The sequence below is a fragment of the Myodes glareolus genome, chromosome 19, assembly GCF_982192425.1.
Source record: "Myodes glareolus chromosome 19, mMyoGla1.1, whole genome shotgun sequence".
Classification (NCBI taxonomy): domain Eukaryota; kingdom Metazoa; phylum Chordata; class Mammalia; order Rodentia; family Cricetidae; genus Myodes; species Myodes glareolus.
The window spans coordinates 40,211,857-40,233,957 of record NC_142044.1 but is presented as its reverse complement, the minus strand read 5'-3'; the positions used below and the strand labels follow the sequence as shown (position 1 = coordinate 40,233,957).

Genomic DNA, 22,101 nt, shown 5'->3' with positions numbered 1-22,101 from the left:
GTCTGTGCAAATGGAAACAAAGATGTTTTAGTGTGGGCCTAAGGCAGGACAGCTTCTTGGAGCATGGTTGTTCCTCATGAAGAAAGACTCTAGAACTGTGCCGTATCTTCTAGACTTTTTTTTCCTGGAGACAGATGCTTATGTTTAGAGATTATATATTTGTTGGGAACTGTAGATTTTGATTGCTTGAGTTTAAGGAAGATTCTTTTTTTCTGCCAAAAAGATAAAACAGACAATAGTTTTAAAGACCCATGGTAGGTAAATCATAGATAATTTTTAAATTATGAAAATGTATTCCTTCCATTATTGCTTGCTGTATTTTTGAATTTTTAAAAAATTATTATTTTCTCATCACAGGATGTGTATGTGGACACACACTACTCAGAGCACAACTTTATAGCAGCCACTTTGTTATGGGTTCCTGGGGTTTGAAATCAGGTCAGCAAGTCTACACAGAAAGCACATTAACCTGCTGATCTCTCTCACCCATCCTACTACTACCTTTTTTTCTTTTTCTTTTCTTTTTAGGTATCATCTTGCTATTGTACCCAGGTTATTTTAAACTCACTGGGCAGTCCAGTCTGGCCTCAAAATCAGTTCTCATTTCTCAGCCTCTAAATGATAAAATATAGGCACATGCCACACCTCCGTCTCTCTTTTTTTAACTTCTTTACTTTTTTACTTTTACCTCTTTTCCTTGCTCCTCCTCTCTCGTTCTCTCATTGATTCAGCAAATATTTACTGATCAACTGTTGTGTGCCAGGAACTGTCTGGGTGCTGACAGGTTATAAATAGTGATGTCTATTTCTTTGTTTATTTTTGGTGTTTTAAAGCGGGTTTTCTCTGTGTTATAGCCCTAACTGTCCTGGAACTATCTCTGTAGACTAGGCTGGCCTTGAACTCATAAGAGATCTGCCCTTTCTCTGCCTCCCAAGTGCTGGGATATTAAAGATGTGCCACCACTGCCTGGCATGATTTGTTTTTTAGTGATTGATGCTCTAGTTTTTGAAGTGGAAACAAGAACAATGTTAATTTCACATTAGTTTATGACTATTGCCTATCTTTACCCTGACTGGTATGAAATTTTATATGGCAATCTACATTCTTGAAATTATGCTTTTTTTTAGTGAAAGTGTCTGTTATAAATGCTCAAAGTATACATATCAGCAGAGTTGTTATAGTAAAATTCTAGAAGCCCCTAAATATTTCTTTCAGATGCACAGTGATTATTTCTTATATTTTTCCCCAGGACCACTTCTTAGTGAATTTCCCTGCTGTATACAAGAGATAATACTGAATACAGCTAACAGTTACCATGAGTCAGTCTTGTTCTACACTTGCAGAGGTTAAGCATGAGAATTATGAGAATTATGCTCTGTAAAGTCTTTAATAGCACATCTGAAAATATTAAAGGTAGGAGGTATGTGCTTGATTCCCTATTCCCTTAGAGGCGCATTTGACCTACTTCATTTGACATTTATGTGTCTGTTGACTTGAAATATATTTTATCTGTCATATGTGGCTCTTACTCATGGAATGTAATGGTCTTTTTTTTTCATGCCTTATCTGGCTACAACAGTAGAACTGTGTATTAATAGAGGTTAAACTCTGTTGTATATTTGCTTCCATATCTTGGACCTTACTTGTTTGGTGTTATCCTTCCTTTTATTAAGATTCTATCAAAAATAATGCACTTTATAGGCATCTAGTTAATTAAGTTTAGAAGCACTTATTGAATACTCACTATTTGTTGTATCCTAGCTATAGGTGCATCAAGTTATATAAGACATGATCTTTGTATGCTGAGAACTTTTAGTCTACTTGAGAGTCATACATGGGCCATGGTACTGTTATTAAAAGTGTATCTTTCTTAAAGCATTGAATTCATCCTGGAAGGAAGTTCCAATGGTGAAGAGGGAATACTTGGACTTGGCTTTTGATGAAGAATAAAAGGATTTTGTTTTGCTTGTTTGTGTGTAGGTAGACAGAGGTGGAACAATGTTGTAAGTAGACATAACTGTGTGGCATGTAAATAGTAAAATATGGCAGAAGGTGCCGAATAGAGTGTTTCAGGTATCCTACTATGTGTTAAATCTACACCAGAACATTTTAAATCAATTCAGTCTCTAGAACATAAGAATCCCGTATGATTTATGTAGATACTCCATGCTAAAGAATGTGGATAGTAACTTCCCACTCATTTAATGTGGCTTAACCTACTGGAGAAACCTGGTAAACACCGTTCAGCCAGAGGATCAAGTTCAACATCATCAGTGACGTCATGTTTTCACTCTTCAAGTAGTGAAAAGTAGCACTTCCTTTAAACCTGTTGCTGCCTCACTCTACTCAAAAAATACAAGAGTGATCCCATTGCAAAAGTGTTCTACAAAATACCTGACCGCAGTTACCAAGGAAAATGAAACAGCCAAGAAACAGCCAAGAGGAGCTCAAGGCGACACAATGACTATATACAGTGTGTTGTCCTAAGTGGGTTCCAGGGATGTGTGTAAATCCTAGTGAGATCTCAGTGGAATATGCACTTTGGTAAATGATAATGTGCCATTATTGTACTTTAGCTGTAACAAATGGACCAGGTTAGGAGCAGGATAATGATGAGCATAGGCTAAGTTCAGGGTATATATAGGAATTCTCCGTCTTTGCAGCTTTCTTGAAGCTCTAATTTGCTCTTAAAAACTATGAAATTTCTTTGCATATTTTAAAACTCTAGCCCAACAACCTTGTGCTGTTTTTAGTTACTTGGTGGTTGGCTGAGCTGAGTAGGGCAGTTCTTCTGCTCCAATATTGTATTGGCTGGCTCTGCAATCAGCTGGATGCCCAGTTGTCCAGAAATGTCCAGAACAACTCAACCCATGGCTGACAGCCAGTGTCAGCTGCCAGCTGGGAGCTCAGCTTGAAGCTGTTGACTGAGCTTTGAGGTGCATCTCCATGTGACCTCTCTACTTGCCTTAGGGTGGCTGGGATCCACCAGGGTATGATCCAAGAATGCAGAAGCCACAGATACCTTAAGGCCCAGCCTCAGAAGTCCTCCATGTTCTGTCAAATTAAACTAAGTCACAGAATGACTCCAGATTTAAAGGGCAAGGGCAGCATTTCTATCTCTCACTGAGAAGACTGACAAAATACTCAAGGCTATTGTTAATCTACTACACAGTGATTAGAGTGCTAGATGCCAGATTGAAGAAACGGGGTGACCAGAGACTGTATTTAGACTGCAGTTTCCAGAATAGACAGCACATTTTGAAAGGGAAATGAAATCCTCATTTTACTTTACAGTTTGCTTTGACTAGTCTTGATGGAGGAGATAGACTAAAATATTTGTATCTTGACCTTGAGGTTTCCAAAGAAAAAGACTCTGAGCCCCACATGGTAGCATAAAACCATAATCTCGGCACTCAGACTAAGACAGGACAATTGTAAATTCAAGGTCTACCTGGTCAATACAGTAAGACTCTATTTCAGAAAGACAGGAAGTAAGGGAGAATAACTGACCCAACTTAACTTGCATACTGAGTTCATTTGGGTCTTGAGCTTTCAAAGTTGGTCCTAATATGAGGTATGAGGAGGGTGCACATGATTAGAAAACAGCTATCATCTTTCTGGGGTGTAGTTCCCTGGTTGTGTGTGTGTGGTCTGTGTGTGTGTCTGTGTCTGTGTGTCTGTCTGCCTGTCTGTTGGGGAGGTAGTCTGGTGTCTGTGGTAGTCTCCTGGTGCGTGTCTCTGTGTGTCTCTCCTGTGTGCCCCATAGCATGCTTGTGGAGGTCAGAGGATATCTTACCAGAGTCATTTCTCTCTTTCAGCCATTAGTGTTCAAGGGCTGAAACTCAGGCCATCATATCGTCAGGCTAGGTTGCAAATGCCTTTACTAGCTGAACCATTTCACCAACCCTATATTTTTTCTCCCTCCATCCCTTTCTCTCTCTCTCTCTCTCTCTCTCTCTCTCTCTCTCTCTCTCTCTCTCTCTCTGACTTTTTGAGATAGGGTTGCTCTGTGTAGCCCCAGCTATCCTGGAATGTAGACCAGGATGTCCTGGAACTCAGAGATCTGCCTCCCAAGTGCTGGGATTTAAGGTGTGTATCACCAAACCTGCCACTCTTTGTTTAGAGATATTGATATATTACGCAATCTGGCCTGGAACTCCTGCGCTCACATAATACTCCTGTTTCAGCCTCCTGAATAATTGCTACTACAGGTACATGTCATTATGCTCTTCCATTTACTTATTTATTTTTGAGAAAAGGCCTCACTACGTAGCTTTGGATGGCCTGGAACTCACTATGTAGACCAGACTGGCCTGTGCTCTCTGAGGGCTGGGATTAAAGGTATGTGCTACCATGAGGGCCTCCTCCTTATGTTTCTTTTGAAGAATGGACTATGATGATCATTTTCAACTCTGTGGGTATTTTTTTTATAAATCATATCTTCCTTCATCTCTTATACTAGGGACTGGAAGTCTGGCTCTCATGCATGCCAGACAAACGCTTGACCACTGAGTTATGTCCCCAAACTACTTCTTACTTTTTTTTTTTTTTTGAGACAGCCTCATAGTTACCCAGGCAGACCTTGAATTTGCAATCCTCCTGCCTCAGTGATTCTCTGTCAGTCTCCCAAGTGCATGGTCATAGGCCTTTGCCACCAGGCCCAACCTTCATTTCTTATTTAAGTTTAATATAATTTAGGTTGAGATTCAAAAGAAGTTGATGTTAGCTTAGTGATTATAAAAATATATGTGTGATTTGGAATGTTGGTTTCTTTGAGTGAAATCTAAAGTGAATATAGAAAAAAAATCACTATAGCACTGAGTACTTATGTCTGAGATTTTTTTTTGTTTAAATGTTTATAATAAAATAATGAAAAAAATAGGAAACAACCTTCCTCAAGACCCAGCAATACCACTTTTGGGTATATATCCAAAGGATGCTCAATCGTGCCACAAGGACATGTGCTCAACTGTGTTCATAGCAGCATTGTTTGTCATAACCAGAACCTGGAAACAACCTAAATGCCCCTCAACCGAAGAATGGATAAGGAAAATGTGGTATATTAACACAATGGAGTACTACACAGCAGAAAAAATAATGACAGCTTGAATTTTGCAGGAAAATGGATGGAGCTAGAAAACATTATTTTGAGTGAGGTAACCCAGACACAGAAAGACAATTATCACATATATTCACTCATAGATGGTTTTTAAACATAAAGCAAAGAAAGCCAGCTTACAAACCACAATCCCAGAGAACTTAGACAACAATGCGGACACTAAGAGAGACTTACATAGATCTAATCTACATGGGAAGTAGAAAGTATAAAAAGACAAGATCTCCTGAGTAAATTGGGAGCATGGGGACCTTGGGGGAGGATTGAAGAGGGGAGGGGAAAGGCAGGGAGAGGAGCAGAGAAAAATGTAGAGCTCAATAAATATCAATAAAAAAGAAAAAAACAATGAAAATAAAACTGAAAGTTATAACTATTGATTTAAATAGCTATGCATCTCACTATTTACTACAAATAAAAGCATTTAGTCTCATGAATGGTGACTTAACCTTTAATCCCAGCATTTGAGAGGCAGAGGCAAAGCAGGTGAATCTCTGTGAGTTCAAGGCCAGCCTGGTCTACATAGAGAGTTCCCAACGTAAATTTAGTCTTTTTCTACAGTGAATACAGTGACCTATTGATTTGCTTATCATTAATGACAGTTAATCAAGATGATATGGACATAAATACACATTATTAGTGTCTTTTAAAAAGTTCAGACACCTTAATAGAACTCCTCTGCTTTTTATAAGTTTGGTTGTCTCTGCCTTAGGCTGAGTCTGTATTAATTAGCAAATTATAATAAGACTTTATGGGTCTTGAAATCAGGTGATAATTGTGGGTCTGAAGACTGAGGGGACACAGAAACATGTTCAGGAGTAGGATGGGAGCAGCTAGGACAAATGTAGAAAGGATGGCTTGACTGGTAAGAAGTAATAGATGAGAGGATTGTGTTGTTGTTACTCTTGCTGTTACTGTGCTTTGGGTTGGTTTGTTCTTTTTGATTCTGGGCTTGAATCCAGGCCTTCTGTGTGCTAGTCAGGTGGCTGCCACTAAGCTGTAGCACCATCCAGTTGTTTGTTTTGTTTAGTTTTCTTTAAGTGTGTATGGGTGGGTTCTGAATTTGAGATATTGGGGTGCTTGAAGGCACTCCAGAGAAAATATTTGGTAGATATATGTGTCTTCAGTAGAGATAGGAACAGAGAGCAAAGAGGAAGGGAAGGAGGGCAATTATATGTGGTATATTGGGCATTCTCAGCCTGTCGGAACAGATGGGTGTCAGGCTCCAAGTGTAGAACTATAGGAACTATTTCAGACTGTGTCAAACTTTGGCATAGGCAAGAATTACCTTGGGTGGCTTTCTGTAATTTTTAAAGCAACTTTTTTGAAGTCTATTCCATAAGTCATTAAGTTTACCCACTTGTTGAGGCTATGGTAAAGCATGTACTTATCTGTGTAAAGAAAGCCCTGAGTTCAGTTCTTATTGCATGCCAATGACAGACACACATACAAACCTCACCTATTTTAAAGTATTAGTTTAGTAGTTTTTACTATGTTCACAGAATTACACAGACACTTTCTAGTTTCATTTATCTTGCTGTGATAAAACTTTCTGACTTATAACTCCAATTCACTATCCATCATTGAGGGAAACCAAGGCAGGATCCTGAAAGTAGACCTCCTTGCTAGTCCATATATTATTGTTTCTGACCAAGAGATTCACTTCAGAGGCAAAGAAGCAAGGCAGGAAAAAAGGAGGATGCTGCTTGCTGTGTGGCAGGCAAATTTATGCTCAGATAACTTTCTCACACAGTTCAGGACTTCCTGCCTAGTGAATACTGTTGCCCACAGTGAACATCAGTTAACGGTGAAGACAATCTCCCACAGACAGACTCAGAGACAAATATGATATAGGCATTTCCTAAATTAAGATTCTCTTCCCAGGTGATTATAGGTTATATGAAGTTAACAGTTAAAATTAACCAGGAAATTAAATAATAAAATTTTAAAAGAAAAACACAATGAAGGAAAAAACCAAGAGAAACAACTAGTACAATTTCAGAACATTTTTATTACTCCCAAAAGAAATTCTAGGTCCATTAGCCATCCTTCCCCATTCATTTTCTCTGGCCTAAGGCAACTATTATTCAACTTCCTGACTAAATGGAATTGTGTGTTTTGGAATTTTTCTATTTTACTGGCCAGGTTTTTTTGTGTGTAACCCTGACGAACTCACCAGGCTGTCCTTAAATTCATAGAGACTTATCTTGTCTCTGCCTCCCAAGTGCTGGGATTAAAGGCATGCACCACTACCTGGCTGGATATTTTATATACATAAAATCTTTTTTTTTCCTCTGGGTAAAACTTCTTTCACTTAGTATACATGCTTTAAGTAGTCCTTCATATTGTGGCATATTATTAGTATTTTACTTTTTTGCTTGAATAATTTATACACACAAATTTCTTTATGTATTAATCAGATGATTATTCCCACTTTATTACTGTTATGAATACTGTTTCAGTGAGCATTTATGTACAAGCTTTTATGTAAACAGTTTCTTTTAGCTTAGTTTTATATCTAGAAGTAGGATCTTTAGCTGTGTGGCTTACATTTATCTTTTTTTTAGGAATAGCCTATCTTCTAAATTTTATATTCTACTACAAATGTGTGAGGGTTTGTAATTTTGATTTACACTTTGCATACCTGTGTGTGTGTGTGTGTGTGTATCCCATTTATATACATGTACATGCCATGGGATACGTGTAGAGGACAGAGGACAACTTACAGTGTCAGTCCCTGCCTACTAATTTGTTTGAGAAATACTCTCTTGTTCATCACTGAGAATGCCATCCTTACTGGCCAATGTACTTCTAGGAATTCTCCTGTCCAAGCCTTTATTTTGCTGTAGGCATGCTGATGTTATAGCAGCTTTACGTGGGTTCCATATTCTAGTCCTCATGCTTGCTCTGCAAGTGCTTTAACCATGTAACCATTTAGCCATTTCCACAACTCCATGCATGCTTTTTTTTTCTTTTTTTAATGAAGGTGACTGCCTGTCATCCTGTACTTAATGTCATACAAGTTATAGGTAAACTGCAACTGGGCTAGGGAAGCAGTCAATGGAAGAAGAATGAGTAAATTTGTTGTTGTGACTTCCTGGGGAAATGTAAACAAACACCTGTTTACCACAAATAGGGCACAAGCAATGGACCAAGTAAATGAGCTCATCCAAGTCCTTCTTAGTGAACCATTAGTTTATTGGGGTTGTTTACAAGAGCATGGGTGACTTGCTGGTCCCTACATCACCAAAAAGCCAAGCCTGGTGACAGCTCATGAAACCGCATCCGTGGAGCTTCTTTGGCAACCTACAGGCGGCTTCTATGTAAGAGTGTGTTCTTCTCCACTAGTTATTACTTACATGATCTTGGGAAATGAGCTTGTTCATAGTGTACATTCCAGGAGCTTCCTGAGAAGCTCAGGGTTAATTTACTTTACTTCCTAAGTATTAGAAGCTTCTTTCCTCTTTCTAAGAAGAAATGTCAAAGTGATCTTAAATGGCTATTTCACTGAAATTTGTGTTTCTTATCTAAATTTACTTCTTGGGCTGGAGTATAGCTTGGTGATAGAACATGAGCTAAGCATTTACAAGATACCCTGGGTTTATTCCCAGCACTGAGAAACACAAGTCAGTGTTCTAATGTTGTAAAGAGTACCATGAGAAAGACAGCTCATACAAAAGAAAGTGTTTAGTTGGAGGCTTGCTTACAGTTTCAGAGGTTATTTCATCATCATCATGGTAAGAAATATGGTGGCACACACAGTGCTGAAGAATTATCTGAGAGCTTCACATCCTGATCTGCAGGCAGAGAGAAAGAGGTGAGGAGAATGGGAGGGAGGGAGAAGAGAGACAGACAGGTAACTGTCTGTAGTAGACAACTACTGCACCTGGCATGAACTTTTGAAACCTCAAAAGCCTTCCTCCAACAAGACCACACCTCCTTATCCTTTTAATCCTTTCAAAATTTCTATGAGGTGACTAAGCATTCAAATATACGAGCCTAATGGGGGCTATTCTCATTCAGACTACCACAGTAATGCTTCTTTGTCTAAGAAGCCAGTTGCTTTGTCCAACACACTGCTTTTATACTGGCCTTGTCTCTCAGGTAGTTGTACTATTGATTCATTGAACTAAAGTATAAGACCTCATAATGAAAAAAAATTACCCCAAAGACTAATGTGATTCAATAAGAGAAAAGAAAGCAAAATGTAGTGATTTATAACTGTAATCTCAGAACTCAAGAAGCTGAGATAGGAGGGTAATGAGTTTGAAGTTGACCTGAGCTACATAGTGAAACCATTTCTCAACAGCAACTAAAACAGGAGAGGGAAGATTGCTAGAGCAAGTAGGTAACCATGTGTGAATGCATGGGTCTTCATATTACATACCATACATAAAACCTAATTTGAGGTGGTTCAAAGATCTGAGTCTGGCACCAAAAGCATAAAAAGCCTTTGAAAGACACATAGCGCATGTCTTGATGGCCCTGTGAGGTTATGAAAGTTCCTCAGTAGGATGCAACAAGCAGCAGAACAATTATTAAATTGAATTTCATCAATTTTTCAACTTTCATGGTGGCATATGCCTCTAATTCCAGCCAGAGGTAGAACTTTGAGACCTTCTATTTAAACTCTTGTCTCATGTCAGTACCCCAAAGATGCACTGGAGTTGGATGAATCAGGTCACTAAACCTCTTTGCTTCTCTTTCCATTAGAGAACTGTATTCTCTAAATCTCTTTTCTCTGCTTTTCACCATTATTTAACCTGTTTGATTGGCTTATTGAGGACTGGTAGCAGAGCCTCACTTAGTAGGGCTGACAAGGCCCCAGCTCTGTCCCTAACACCTCCAATAACAATAAGACCCATAAGAAAATCAAGTTTGGAAATGAAGAGAATGTATGGAGATTGCATGGTATTTGAGATGTCTTATACTATCCTTATTGCTGAATCTGCATTCCAGGTAAAGATACTTGGCTTAAACACAGGATAGTTCAGGATACAAGACATAATTAGGAATGGCCCAAATGTAATAGTTGAGCTTGTGAGATTACGTTAAATTGCAGTGACAGAATGTGGAGAGAAAAGTTCAAGGGCAGATGTTGGGAGAAATGCATGCTTATGGAATAGGAAAACAAGAAACAGAATTCAGTCAGCATAGCTTTATCAGATATCTTATTTGTGTCAGGCTTACAATGAAGAAGATATTCAGAGTGTCTGACTCAGGAATTTGCATTGTTGATGCAGAGCCAGACAGCAAAAGAGGTCCTTCTGAGTGATCTGTGTTACTCAAGAGAGTGGCTGACTGTGGAAAGTACTTCAGCTTCAGTCAAAGAGATGGTACTGGAGTGGATCTCTAAATGATGGGATGAAAGCTTTCAAGTAACAATATTAGGAGAAAAAGCATTCCGAGTCTGAATAGTAAATTCACAGGCCCCAATATTGGATGAGGGAGACAAAAGGCAATAGAATGGAAGTCTATATGGGAGTACAGGGCAGAAAAGAATTTCAAATGGTAGTGGCTCCTCTGTTAAATGTTAGGAGAGGTCAGGGAATAATAGGAGTAATAAAAATTCACTGGGGAGCCAGCTCAGTGAGTAAAGGTGCTTCCCACCATACCTGGCAACCCACAGAAAGGTAAAAATAGAAAACTGACTCAACAGGATAGTCTTTGACCTGTCCATACACACCATGGTGTGCACATATGCACACAAACAAAGTAATCATTGTCTTATAAATTTATTGGGAATTGGAAAAGGGGGATGCAAACAATATTTGTCTACCTGTGTTTGTAACAGTATCATTCACAAGGTTCAAAAGATGGAAAGTAATCAAAATGTTTATTAATGGGTGAATGGATAAAGATATGGCATATACATATGGGACACGATTTATCCTTAAAAAAGAAGAAAATCCCAACATGTGTTGCAATATAGGTGAGCTTGGTGATACAGTGAAATAAGGAATTCCAGAAAGACAAATGCATCATCCTACATAACCTGGAGTTGTTTATTCATAGAAACACAAAGCATAGTAGATGGCTGCTGCCAGGGACCAAGAGTGGAGAATGAGACCCTGTTACTAAATAGTACTGGGTTTCAGATGAGAAACATTTTTTGATTTCTGGTGATGGTAGTGGTGGTTAACAGCAGTGTAAATATACTTAATGCCAATCAGCTGTACAGTTCATGGTTATGAGGGCTGAGAGTGCACGACTGTAGTACTAGAGTGCCTAACTAGCCTGTAGCAGATTCTGGGAAAAATACAGTTACTATGTGTTGGGAGATAAGGGTGGGAGAATTCCTCAGAAAGAAAGATGAAAAATATTGGCAAAGTATACATGGAGAAGTAAAAAGAAAGTAGATCAACCCCCAGAACTGAACACTAAATGACAGGATTTCTAAGAATAGAGAACAGAAATTGGAGGAGAGGAAATTGTCAAGTAGAGAAAATGTCCTGCACCTAAAAGAGCTAGGTTCTAGATTGCAGTACCTGCCCAGTACAAGTTCAACCAGTGAAAAGAGCTGTACTTAGTGGTTTGCAGGCTAAGAAAACTAAGCACAATGGAAAATTGCAGAAGGCTTTAGAGAAACAACAGTGTACCCCCTAAACAGAATTTAGAATGACATGTAACTTCTGGATAGCAACTATGGGAGTATACAAGCTTTCTGTGCTGCTTTTGGGGGAGGGAGGCTTGTACAGAAAGAATTGAGTTCTACCATTCCATGTGATTCAGCTCTGTGTGTTATTTACTTGCTAGTAACAATGTTTGAAGTGAATACTGATTTAAAGAGAAACTGTGACTTAACATTGGTAGGACAGAAAAGGAAGGGAGGTAAAGATTGGGGAGAATTTTTTTATTTGATATTTAAAAACGTGTATAAGTGTTAGAGTGTAGCTAAGTGGTAGAACACTTGCCTAGAATTGTAGAAATCAATCAGGCAATCATGAAGTCTTCATTGCAAATTTAGATAATTTAAAAAAATCAGGTTACTAGTAAGAAATGGAAATACTGACTGTAGTATGGGCATTTGGTTCCCAGCACTATGGCAGTTCACAGCTGACTGACTAACTCAGGTTCCAGAGACTCCCTCCTTCTGGCTTCTGCAGGCACTGCATACATGTGGTATGCTTAGATACATGTGAGCAAAACAGTCATACACATAAAAAATATTTTTTAATATTTTGTCTTTTTTGAGACAGTGTTTTTCTGAATAACAGCACTGGCTGTGCTAGACTCATTTTGTAGACCAGGCTGGCCTTGAACTCACAGAGATCCACCTGCCTTTGCCTCCCAAGTGCTGGGATTGAAGGTGTATATCACCATGGCTGACTAAAATAAATAAATCTCAAAAAGAACAAAAACTGGCTGGGATAACACTCACCTATAATTCCAGCACTTGGGAGGCTGGAAGATTTTGAGTTGCAGGTTTTAAAAGATGGAATAGGTTTTTTATTTTTAATTAATAGAGGGATATTTGAGGCGTCTACAAAGGCCACAATACATTTTCAGATTAAGAGAGATTGCAAAATATATGTCGAGTGAAGAGACAGACTTCCTGAAAATGGGGAATGGGTGCAAGAGAAAGAAGAATTCCTTAGATAGGAAGGAAGACCCAGAGAGAGTGGAGAAGTTAGTGTAGATCAAGGGTTTAGGATACAGTGAATGAAGTTGACCTGGCAAAGCAATAGAGGAGGGGGAGGGGGATGAGTAAAAGACACAGGTTTACAGTTATGGTCAGAGGAATAAAAGAGGCTTTGTGTGGAATAAGTTCTCAAGAATAGCTGCCTAGTAGGTGGGAATTACAGAAAAGTAATTCTGACTGTGTAGGAGAGATGTTTTTGTATAGATGGGACATTCATTCATTCCTTCAACCCAGTGTCTTCCTTTTGGAAAAAGGGCTTTGGAAAGTGTATTGAATGAATGAATGAATGCCATGTTGGAGAGCAGTGTTCTGTCCACAAAGATTACATTGTTTCTGCCCATCCCAGGCTCACCTAAAGGGGAATAGAACAAAGGGTCATAGAAGACCCTCTAGGAGACTCTACAGGTAGAGGTACAGGAGTAGGTGGAGGACAGAGAAGGAAGTGCTAGATGTCAGCAGCCACTTCCTAGAAAATGAAAATGACAGGTGAGTAGGCTTCAGAGAGGGAGGCAGCACCGAAATGGGAAGAGGAAGAAGTAGCTTATATATTCCCGGTAAAGGACCAACTTTGTCACTTTCCAGAGCATTGCTCTGCAACCCAGGGACAGATGTTGCAGATGAAGCAAGGGGGTTGGCAAAACTGGAATCTTTGAAGAGCAAGTCAACTGAGGAGCAAATTCGGGATATTGAGAAGGAAATATTTTGTGTTCCTGTGTGTAAAGATCCAAAGGGATTTTGGAAACGAGCACCCTGAAAACAGAAATTTTGGAGATGTCTTGCAGGTTTCATCAGAAGGTAAAAGTAGGGGAATTTTTATGGGCAAAGTCAAATTTTAGGATTTTTTTTTTTTTATTTTCAAAGTGGATGTTGGGGTGAAGTAGTCTGATTTGTTTGTGAGGCCCAGAGCCCAGTCTACCTGTCTCCTAGCTGTGGTAAAAGAGAGATAGGCTACCTGTTTGAGACAGGTTGAGAATGTGAGGGTTGTGAAAGTTTGACAATAAAAGATTTCTGGACATGTATCAAACAAAATTAATGCAAAGTCAAATGTAAAATGAACACAAGGTGTTTTGGGCAGTGCTTGCCAGTGTTAGATTGCCCAGATTCAGGGCAGCCTGGATTCTCACACACATTGTGCGTGCTTTGAATCACAGATGCTGTCACAGCATGTAACACCTACAGGTACTTACTGAAACACCTTACCTGAGGTGGAAACTGTTTTATGAATTGCAGTGTCTTATTTTTGTGTGTACAGGAACATATGTGTGAGTACATGTGAAAAGCAAAGGAATAACTTCAGCTGTCATTCTTCAGACGACAACTACTTTTTGTTGTTGTTTTGTGCATGTGTGTGGTGTATGCATGTGCATGTATTTCCTGTGTGAGTAGGTCAGCCTACCCACTGCTCAGCTCTGTCTTTTGTTCATCTTCAAGCATCTAGCTACTTGTGGCTTCTTAGCTCTGCATTCCAGCTGCTCTGCTATTGCTGTCCTCTACTGTCTCTGCCATTGCTTCACTGTCTGTTGTTTTTCTCATTTCCAACTGAGCCTGAAAAGGCAAAAGAAAAACTGCTTGAGAAAAGCCTTTTTTTGAGCATAATGTTACAGCCAAGCTTGCTTGCTTATATAACCAGAGAAGGGGTATTTGTACCCATCATAGCAAACCTCTTGTGCAAATGAGGGTTTGTGTTTGCACTAGTCAGCAGTGTCCCTTTCCCACCAATCACTCAATTCCCTCTAGTAGGTCACTAAGGAAAGTGCACCTTCTCTGGCTGCAGAGTCATCTCCGGTACATTGAGATTTCTGATAGCAAACATCTGGTACAAACTGTTTGAAACACTCCTCGCTGGGCCTTTTACTTTCAGGAGCCAAAGCAAGCAGCTGGATTATCATGTGTTTGCCTGAATGTGTCAGAGGAGTGTTTAAAACAGCTGGTGCTAGAATAAGAGCAGGCATTTGACTGTTTGACTGACAATCCTTTTGCTCAAAGAAGATGGGGCAGCAAGGGAGACTACAATAGCTCAACAATTGTGAGTCACACGACCCCCCCCCCATATTTGTTTATTACAAGAAAATGAACTTCAGATGGAGTGCTTTTCAGAAGAACTTGAAAGAACTTAGCAACACTAAGTGATTTTAATCATTTTAAAAGTGCTTTAACATTGCATAACACCTGCTCAGTGCCCCAGGGATAGGTAAGTCTTGGAGTCTCATTGAATGTGAGATTAAGGAAGAGAAATTAAGGATCTTATATAACTAAAGGTTTCTTGTTAAGGGATCATAGTAAATTGTGATACTGTTCACATAAGAACTAGGAAATAAAGGAGGCTAGGGAGATGGTTCAGTGGCTGAAGTGCTTGCTGCACAAGCATAAGAACAGGAGATTGGGTTCCCAGCACACACATACATGCCAGGTGGGCATGGCACCCTGTTTGTGATTCCAGCCTTGGAAGGTAAAGACGGATCCTTGCCAGTCAGTGGTGGTGCACGCCTTTAATCCCAGCACTCAGGAGGCAGAGGCAGGCAGATCTCTTTGAGTTTGAGGTCTACAAGAGCTAGTTCCACAATAGGCTCCAAAGCAACACAACCCTGTCTCAAAAAACAAAAACAAACAAACAAACAAACAAAAAAAGACGTATCCTCATAGGAAGCTGGCTAGTGAGACAGGTCCTTTCAGCAGATTCTGGGTTTGATGGAGAGAAACCCTTCCTCAGTGAATTAGGTGGAAGAGTGACCAAGGAAGATTCCTGTCATTGATCTTGGGCCTTCACATGAATATACAGTGTTGCATATGTACCCACATGTGCAAATACCACACTCTTGTGCACACCATACACATGATAGCATGCACAAATGGACAAAGAAAATTGAAGGATATAAATAGAAGAAATTTAGAAACTAAGGTAGTGTTTCATTTTGAATTGGGCCAACAAGCTTGAACATGAGGGCTGGAAGTAAAGATCTGGATCTGATACAGGGTTTGTGAGATATTTCCATTATTGTTGCTTAGTATCATTGTGATATTATAGTATTAATTAGCAGTAAAACACCATTTTCCCACCTGATTAAAAGATGACATTTGAATGGTTAAATGCACAAAATACACAGCTTAGTACTTTTTGTTTATTTTTTGAGATCAGGTCTTACTCTATAGCCATGGCTGTCCTGGAATTCATTGTATAGACCAAGCTAGTCTCGAACTTGCAGTGACACTCCTGAGTTTGTATCGTGATTACATCCATGAGCCACCATACCTGGCTAGTGATTTTTAAAAGCATTTATGTTTGTTTGTTTTTATGTAGTGTGTGGTGTGGTTACATGCATGCCACAGTGTGTATGTGAAAATCAGACAACTTGCTGGTCAGTTCTCTCCTTCTACTATGTAGGTTCCAGGAATTAAAGTCATATTGTCAGGCTTTGTGGCAAGTGCCCTAACCCTGAGCACTCCATAATACTTGTCTGTCTTCCACATTACCAGATCCCTTAAGAAATGGATTCTCTTTTTTCCAAATTGGGAGTGATCCCATCTGTAGGAGACTGCTCTTTCATTTTCTGGCCTCCCAGGCATGCATAATCACACAGAAACTGTATTAATTACAACACTGTTTGTCCTATTAGCTCAGGATTCTTATTAACTAACTTTTACATCTTAAATTAATCCATTTCTATTAATCTTTGTGTTGCCACGAGGCTGTGGCTTACTGGGTAAGGTTCTGTTCTGGTGTTACTCTCTTTCAGCAGCTACATAGCATCTCTTTGACTCCACACACTCTCTCTATATATCTCTGTCCAGATTTCCTGCCTGGCTTTGCTTTGCTAAGCCATTGGCCAAAACAGCTTTATTCATTATCCAGTAAAAGCAACACATACCGAAGGACATCCCATATCCCCTATCTCTGGACATATCTGTTTGTTTTCAAAGATTTATTAATTTTTATATGAATTTTTGCCTGGATGTCTATCTACATGTATACAATGTGAGTTCATTGTGCTTGCAGAGGCCAGAAGAGGGTATCAGATACCCTGGAATGGTTGTGAGCCACCATGTGGGAACTTGGGAAGAAACACAGATCCTCTATAGAAACAGCAAGTGCTCTAACCACTGAGCAATCACCCTGCCCCTTAGTTTTGTTTCTGCTGTTTTTAAATTATGCTTTTGGGAGATAGTTTTCGCAGGACGGATAAGCCCATTAATAGAGTATCTCTATCTCTTTCTTTGTTTACCAGTAAACAAATAGAGCAGTAAAAATGCCTGATCCAGATGTTTACTGGAAGAAATTCTTTGAAATTTATAGAAACTATATCAAGTATATATAAGTATATATAGTTGAAAGAATATTTACAAAGAACCCCCCATACCGTAGTTCTCATCATCATTTATGCCCCTGCAAAGCTTAAGCATGCATGGGCAGCTTGTTTCTTGTGGTTCTCCAGTTGTTCCTATCCTGGGCAGTCCTAGATACTTGTGTTATTGTCACCAAGGTTCCACAGTCTTCTTTTACGCTGTCTATCCAGAGTCTTTAGGACCTTCCTCTTCGCCTTATCCCATGCACTCCTCAAATACTATCTTTGGGTATTTGACATGGTTTATTTTCATAACATGGCCGAAGTATCTCAAGCACTGTTGCTGTATCCTGTAGTTTATTTCCTTCTCTAGATGGAGATGTTTCTTAATGTCATCGTTGCTGCTCAGCCTGTCTCTTTGTGTGATGCCTAGAATCCTCCTGAGACTCTAGCTGGCCTCAAACTCAGATTCACATGACTATGATTCCTGAGTGCTGGAATTAAGCCAAGAAATAGAAGATACCTAGATACCCTAGATAACCCCATGTTTCTTCCTTGAATGAATCCCCTCCCTGATCATCTCTCCCTATCTAAAATAACCACTGCCCTAGATTTTATATTAATCATTACCTTTCTTAATATTTATTTATGTAAATATATCTACAAATATACAGGTTGAATTTCCTTTGTCTTTAAATGCTTAGGACCAGAAGTATTTGAGATTTTGAGCTTTGGGGTTTTGAGATATGTATATAGTTTACAGATCATGCATCCCTAATCTAGAAATCTGGAGTGCTTTCAACACTGACAAGTTTCAGCATAATGAAATTTTCAGATTGGGGATATTCAAGCTCTCAGCGTCTAAAACTGTGTATAACAGGGCTGGAGAAATGTCTTAGAGGTTAAGCTCACAGGCTACTCTTCCAGAGAACCGAGGTTTGATTCCCAGCACCTACATGGCAACTTAAGACCATCTGTAACTCCAGTTCCAGGAGATATAGCACCTTTGGACTCCATGAACACCAGGCAACGTGTGGTATACAGATATAAATGTAGGCACAACACCCATACACGTAAAATATAAATAAATCTTTAAATAAATAGTTTGTGTCTGGAGAAATGGCTCAGTGGTTAAGAGCACCAACTGTTCTTCCAAAGGACCTCGGTTCAGTTCCTAACACTCACATGGCAGCTCATAACTGTCTGTAACTCCAGTTCCAGGGGATCCAGCACCCTCAACAGACATATGTGCAGGCAAAACTGTAGTGGTGAGGAGCAGCGGAAAGGCGGGCTGCGTTCCCACCCGGATCCCGGCTAGCTTACGCCAAAATAATTACACGGAAACTGTATTCTTTTAAACACTGCTTGGCCCATTATCTGTAGCCTCTTATTAGCTAACTCTTACATATTGATCTAACCCATTTCTAATAATCTGTGTAGCACCACGAGGTGGTGGCTTACCAGGAGGGTTCTAACCTGCAGCTGTCTCGGATAGGAGAGTCATGGCGACTGCCTCACTGCCTTCTTCCTCCCAGCATTCTGTTCTGTCTCCTCCACCTATCTAAGCTGCTGTCCTATCAAAAGCCAAGGCAATTTCTTTATTAACCAATGAAAGTAACACATAGACAGTTAACCCTCCTCCATCACAAAACACTAATGCTCATAAAATAAAAATAAATGAATTTTAAAATAGTTGTATATAAGCTGAGAAAGGAGGATTGTGAGTTTGAAGCCAGCCTGGGCTACATATAATAAGAGTTTGTATATACATATGTGTTTGTATGTATTCATAAATAGTAATAGCAAATGCATATAGACCATTCTCTCTGTATGAGATCCTCATTTAAACACTCAGCCAATATAATTAGAAAATACTTGGGGTCAGGCAGTGGTAGTGTATGCCTTTAATCCCAGCACTCAGGGGGCAGAGCCTGCCTGGTCTACAGAGTGAATTCCAGAATAGCCAAGACTACACTGAGAAATCCTGTCTCAAGAAACCAAGTTGTTTTTTAAAAAAAAAAAATAGAGAAAGGAAGAAAATACTTGGGGTGAGAGGAAATAGGTAGGGCTCTAACTCAATATAATGCATCTAAATATTGATGCATGTGTGATTGCATCATGTTTCCCATCACTTGAGAGTAGAGGCAGAATTAGAAGTTCAAGGTCACTCTCAGGTTCATAGTATCTTCAGTTCTAACCAGGACTACTTGAAAATCTATTCTAAACAAAAATATCTTGGTCTGGTGAGAAGACTCGGTATGTAAAATCTCTTGCTGCCAAGCCTGACCACCAAGTTCAATCCCCAGGATCCACATAGTAGAAGGAGATAACCAACTCTCACAGGTTGTCCTCTGACCTTTTCATATATGTCTGTATGTATATAGATATACAAACAAATACTAAAATTTTTAAATTAAAAAAAAACTTTCTGGGCCAAGCGGTATGTGTACATGTGTATGCATACATACATACACATATAATTTTAACATAGGTTGTATGCAAATTCTGTACCACTTTGTACTGAGCCTCCTTGGATTTTGGTTTCCTTGATAATTTTGGAGCCTGTCTTCTGTTGATACCAAGGGATGAAGGTACTCTTTTATGATTTGCTTCTCTCAACAAAGATTAGATATTTGTAACTTAGCTTGGTTGAATATGTCGCAAAAAATGTCATAACCTATTTTATTGTCAGTGGATATTTATTTCTGCATTTTCTTCTGTTAAAAATGTTACTGCCTTCTGGGCATGCCTTTAATCCCAGCATGTGATCCTTTGTGAGTTCAAGGCCAGCCTAGTTTATGAAGAGGAAACCCTGTATAAGGGAGAGAGAGACTGAGACTGAAGGGTGGGGGGGGGGGGGACAGAGAATATAATACCAAATAGATACTTTTGTATATGTATAAAAGATCCTTTAGAGCATACACCTAGAAATATGTATTTGAAGTTTGTATGATGAGTGTGTATTCAAATGTACCAAGTAAGGGCAAACTTTCTTAAAGTCGTCGTACCAGTTTTCCCTCCCACTATGAGTGGAGAGTTGCCATATTCCTCGTCTCTGCTAACACTCCATGCTGCTGGGCTTTGCCATTTTACCCAATCTGGTGGTTGTGAAAAGGTATCTCTTTGTGGTTTTAATTTGCATTTTTCTGATTGACATGAAATTAAGCAGCTTTTCATGTGTTTAGGGACAATTCACGTCTTCTCTTCAGTGACACTCCCACCCAATAGTTTTGCAGGGTTTTCATGGGCTGGTATTTTCTCATTGACTCTTAGACAATCTGTTATGTTCCTGATACTAATCACTTGTCACAGTTGTGTGAGTTGCTTATCAACACTTTTCCTTTTTCATCCTGAGCACACCTGGAGAACAAAAGTCTCACTTCTGTTCTAGACACTGTAGTGACATGGCCCTCTGGGTGTGCACAGAGCAGGGCCTGGCACTGGAGTAAGTCTCATCATAGTACTGACTACTGCTGACCCATGGTGCTTGCTTTTGCAGGTGGAACAGGAGGATTTTGTAATGGAAGGGCATGGCAAGACTCCACCTCCTGGAGAAGAAAACAAACAGTGAGTCACAGTTTATTAAAAGGGTCCTATCACAGATCCTCAGAAGCACTTGGTTCAGTGTGCTGAGAGCAAGTTTGCTGGGCTACAGTTTGCTGAGATACAGTAGAGCATACCAATTGCTTTGTTGGTTCATTGCTTCTATTTATAGACCAACTAGAGGGACAAGAAAGTTGGCTTTGTTGTTTTTCACACTTGGCTAATCAAAATTTATGTTATGCTTGAGTAAAGGCTTTAAGGCTCAGGATGTTCCAAATTGAACTAATTAAGTTTGGGTGTTTTCCAAAAAAAGTATGAAATGGTGCTTCCTTTCCTTAGCAGTGTCTTCATGAAGGAGGCTCAATTAATGGGCTGCTTGCACACCCCAAGTATGTGCATAGTACTTCCTGAAATTCAATTCCAGTGGTAATTGAAACATCTATCATTATTTAACATTTTAACGTTTTAATCTAATGGAACCGGGGCTGTAAATACCATAACTTAGCCAACATTCTCAGTAGTTCAGGATTTATCTCTTCTAACTTCTGAAAAGGTGACTGGTTTTAAACTTCCATTTGGCACCTATGGTGTGGCTTTTTAGTGGGGATGAATAGATTTTATTTCCCTTAATCTGTTGTAGGATTTAGAAAATTGTGTTTTAAAGTAGACCAGTTTTTTTCATACGCCCTTTTAAAGGAAAAACTCTTAAGACAGGCTTAAAGCACTGACCTAACTCCATTTTTATTTAGACAGTAGTTTCCTAAATTGAATGGGAAGGTGATTCATAGGATTTACCAAAAATCTCTAAAGAAAAACTCCTCTTCTTCGTCTTTCTCTCTCCTTTTTTTTTTCCTAGAAAATATTTTGGTATATCTTAAGAAAACGATGTTTCCTAAACCCTTAGGAATGAATTATGCAGACTAGACTGTGCTGCCAGGAGGCCAGACTCATTAAAGGAGAGTGCCTTGTCTTGTGTTTGTTGTGAATGGAAACCAGGAGATCTTCGCAGCCATTTAATTTGCTAAGCTGGCAGTTTTAAAAATAGCTCACAGTATAAATTCTAACTTTGCTCTGATCTGTCTAATGCACTTTCATTTTAGATGGGTTGATGGCATCCATTCCTCTCTAGGGAATTAGAATGCCAGACATCTATTTGGTCTCGGTGAAAAGGCAGGAGAAGTACTTCAGGCAGTTTTCTCCATGGCCTCCACCCACTCTCCTACCCCGCAGTCTTGTTCTATAAAAATCACAGTTGCATTTGTCAAGGGCTTTCTGTATTCAAGGTAGGTACATGTCTAGGTTATGGGTGTGTGTTTTTTTTAAGATTTACTTATTTTTATTTTATGTGTATGGATTTTGCCTGCATGTATGTACATACCAGATTCCCATGGCTGCAGAAGAAGGCATCAGAGCCCTTGGAATTGGAGTTACAGATGGTTGTGAACTGCTTTGTGAATGCTGGAGATCAAACCTTGATCCTCTTTTTATCACCGAGTCATCTCCTCAGCCCCAGTGCCATGTCC

At 39.4% G+C, this 22,101-nt stretch overlaps 1 protein-coding gene across 7 annotated transcripts in view; it reads left to right on the top strand.

Moving 5' to 3' along the window:
* The window catches only part of Tnrc6b (trinucleotide repeat containing adaptor 6B), a 242,124-nt gene that overhangs the window by 63,458 nt on the left and 156,565 nt on the right, over positions 1-22,101 (top strand). For 6 of the 7 annotated variants that reach the window (XM_048454733.3, XM_048454729.3, XM_087898946.1 and 3 more), the window contains one exon: positions 20,535-20,602. In XM_048454733.3, the coding sequence (XP_048310690.1) occupies positions 20,535-20,602 (68 nt within the window). Of the gene's footprint in view, positions 1-20,534; positions 20,603-22,101 lie in introns of those variants that run through there. The other variant, XM_087898947.1, reaches the window with a different exon arrangement.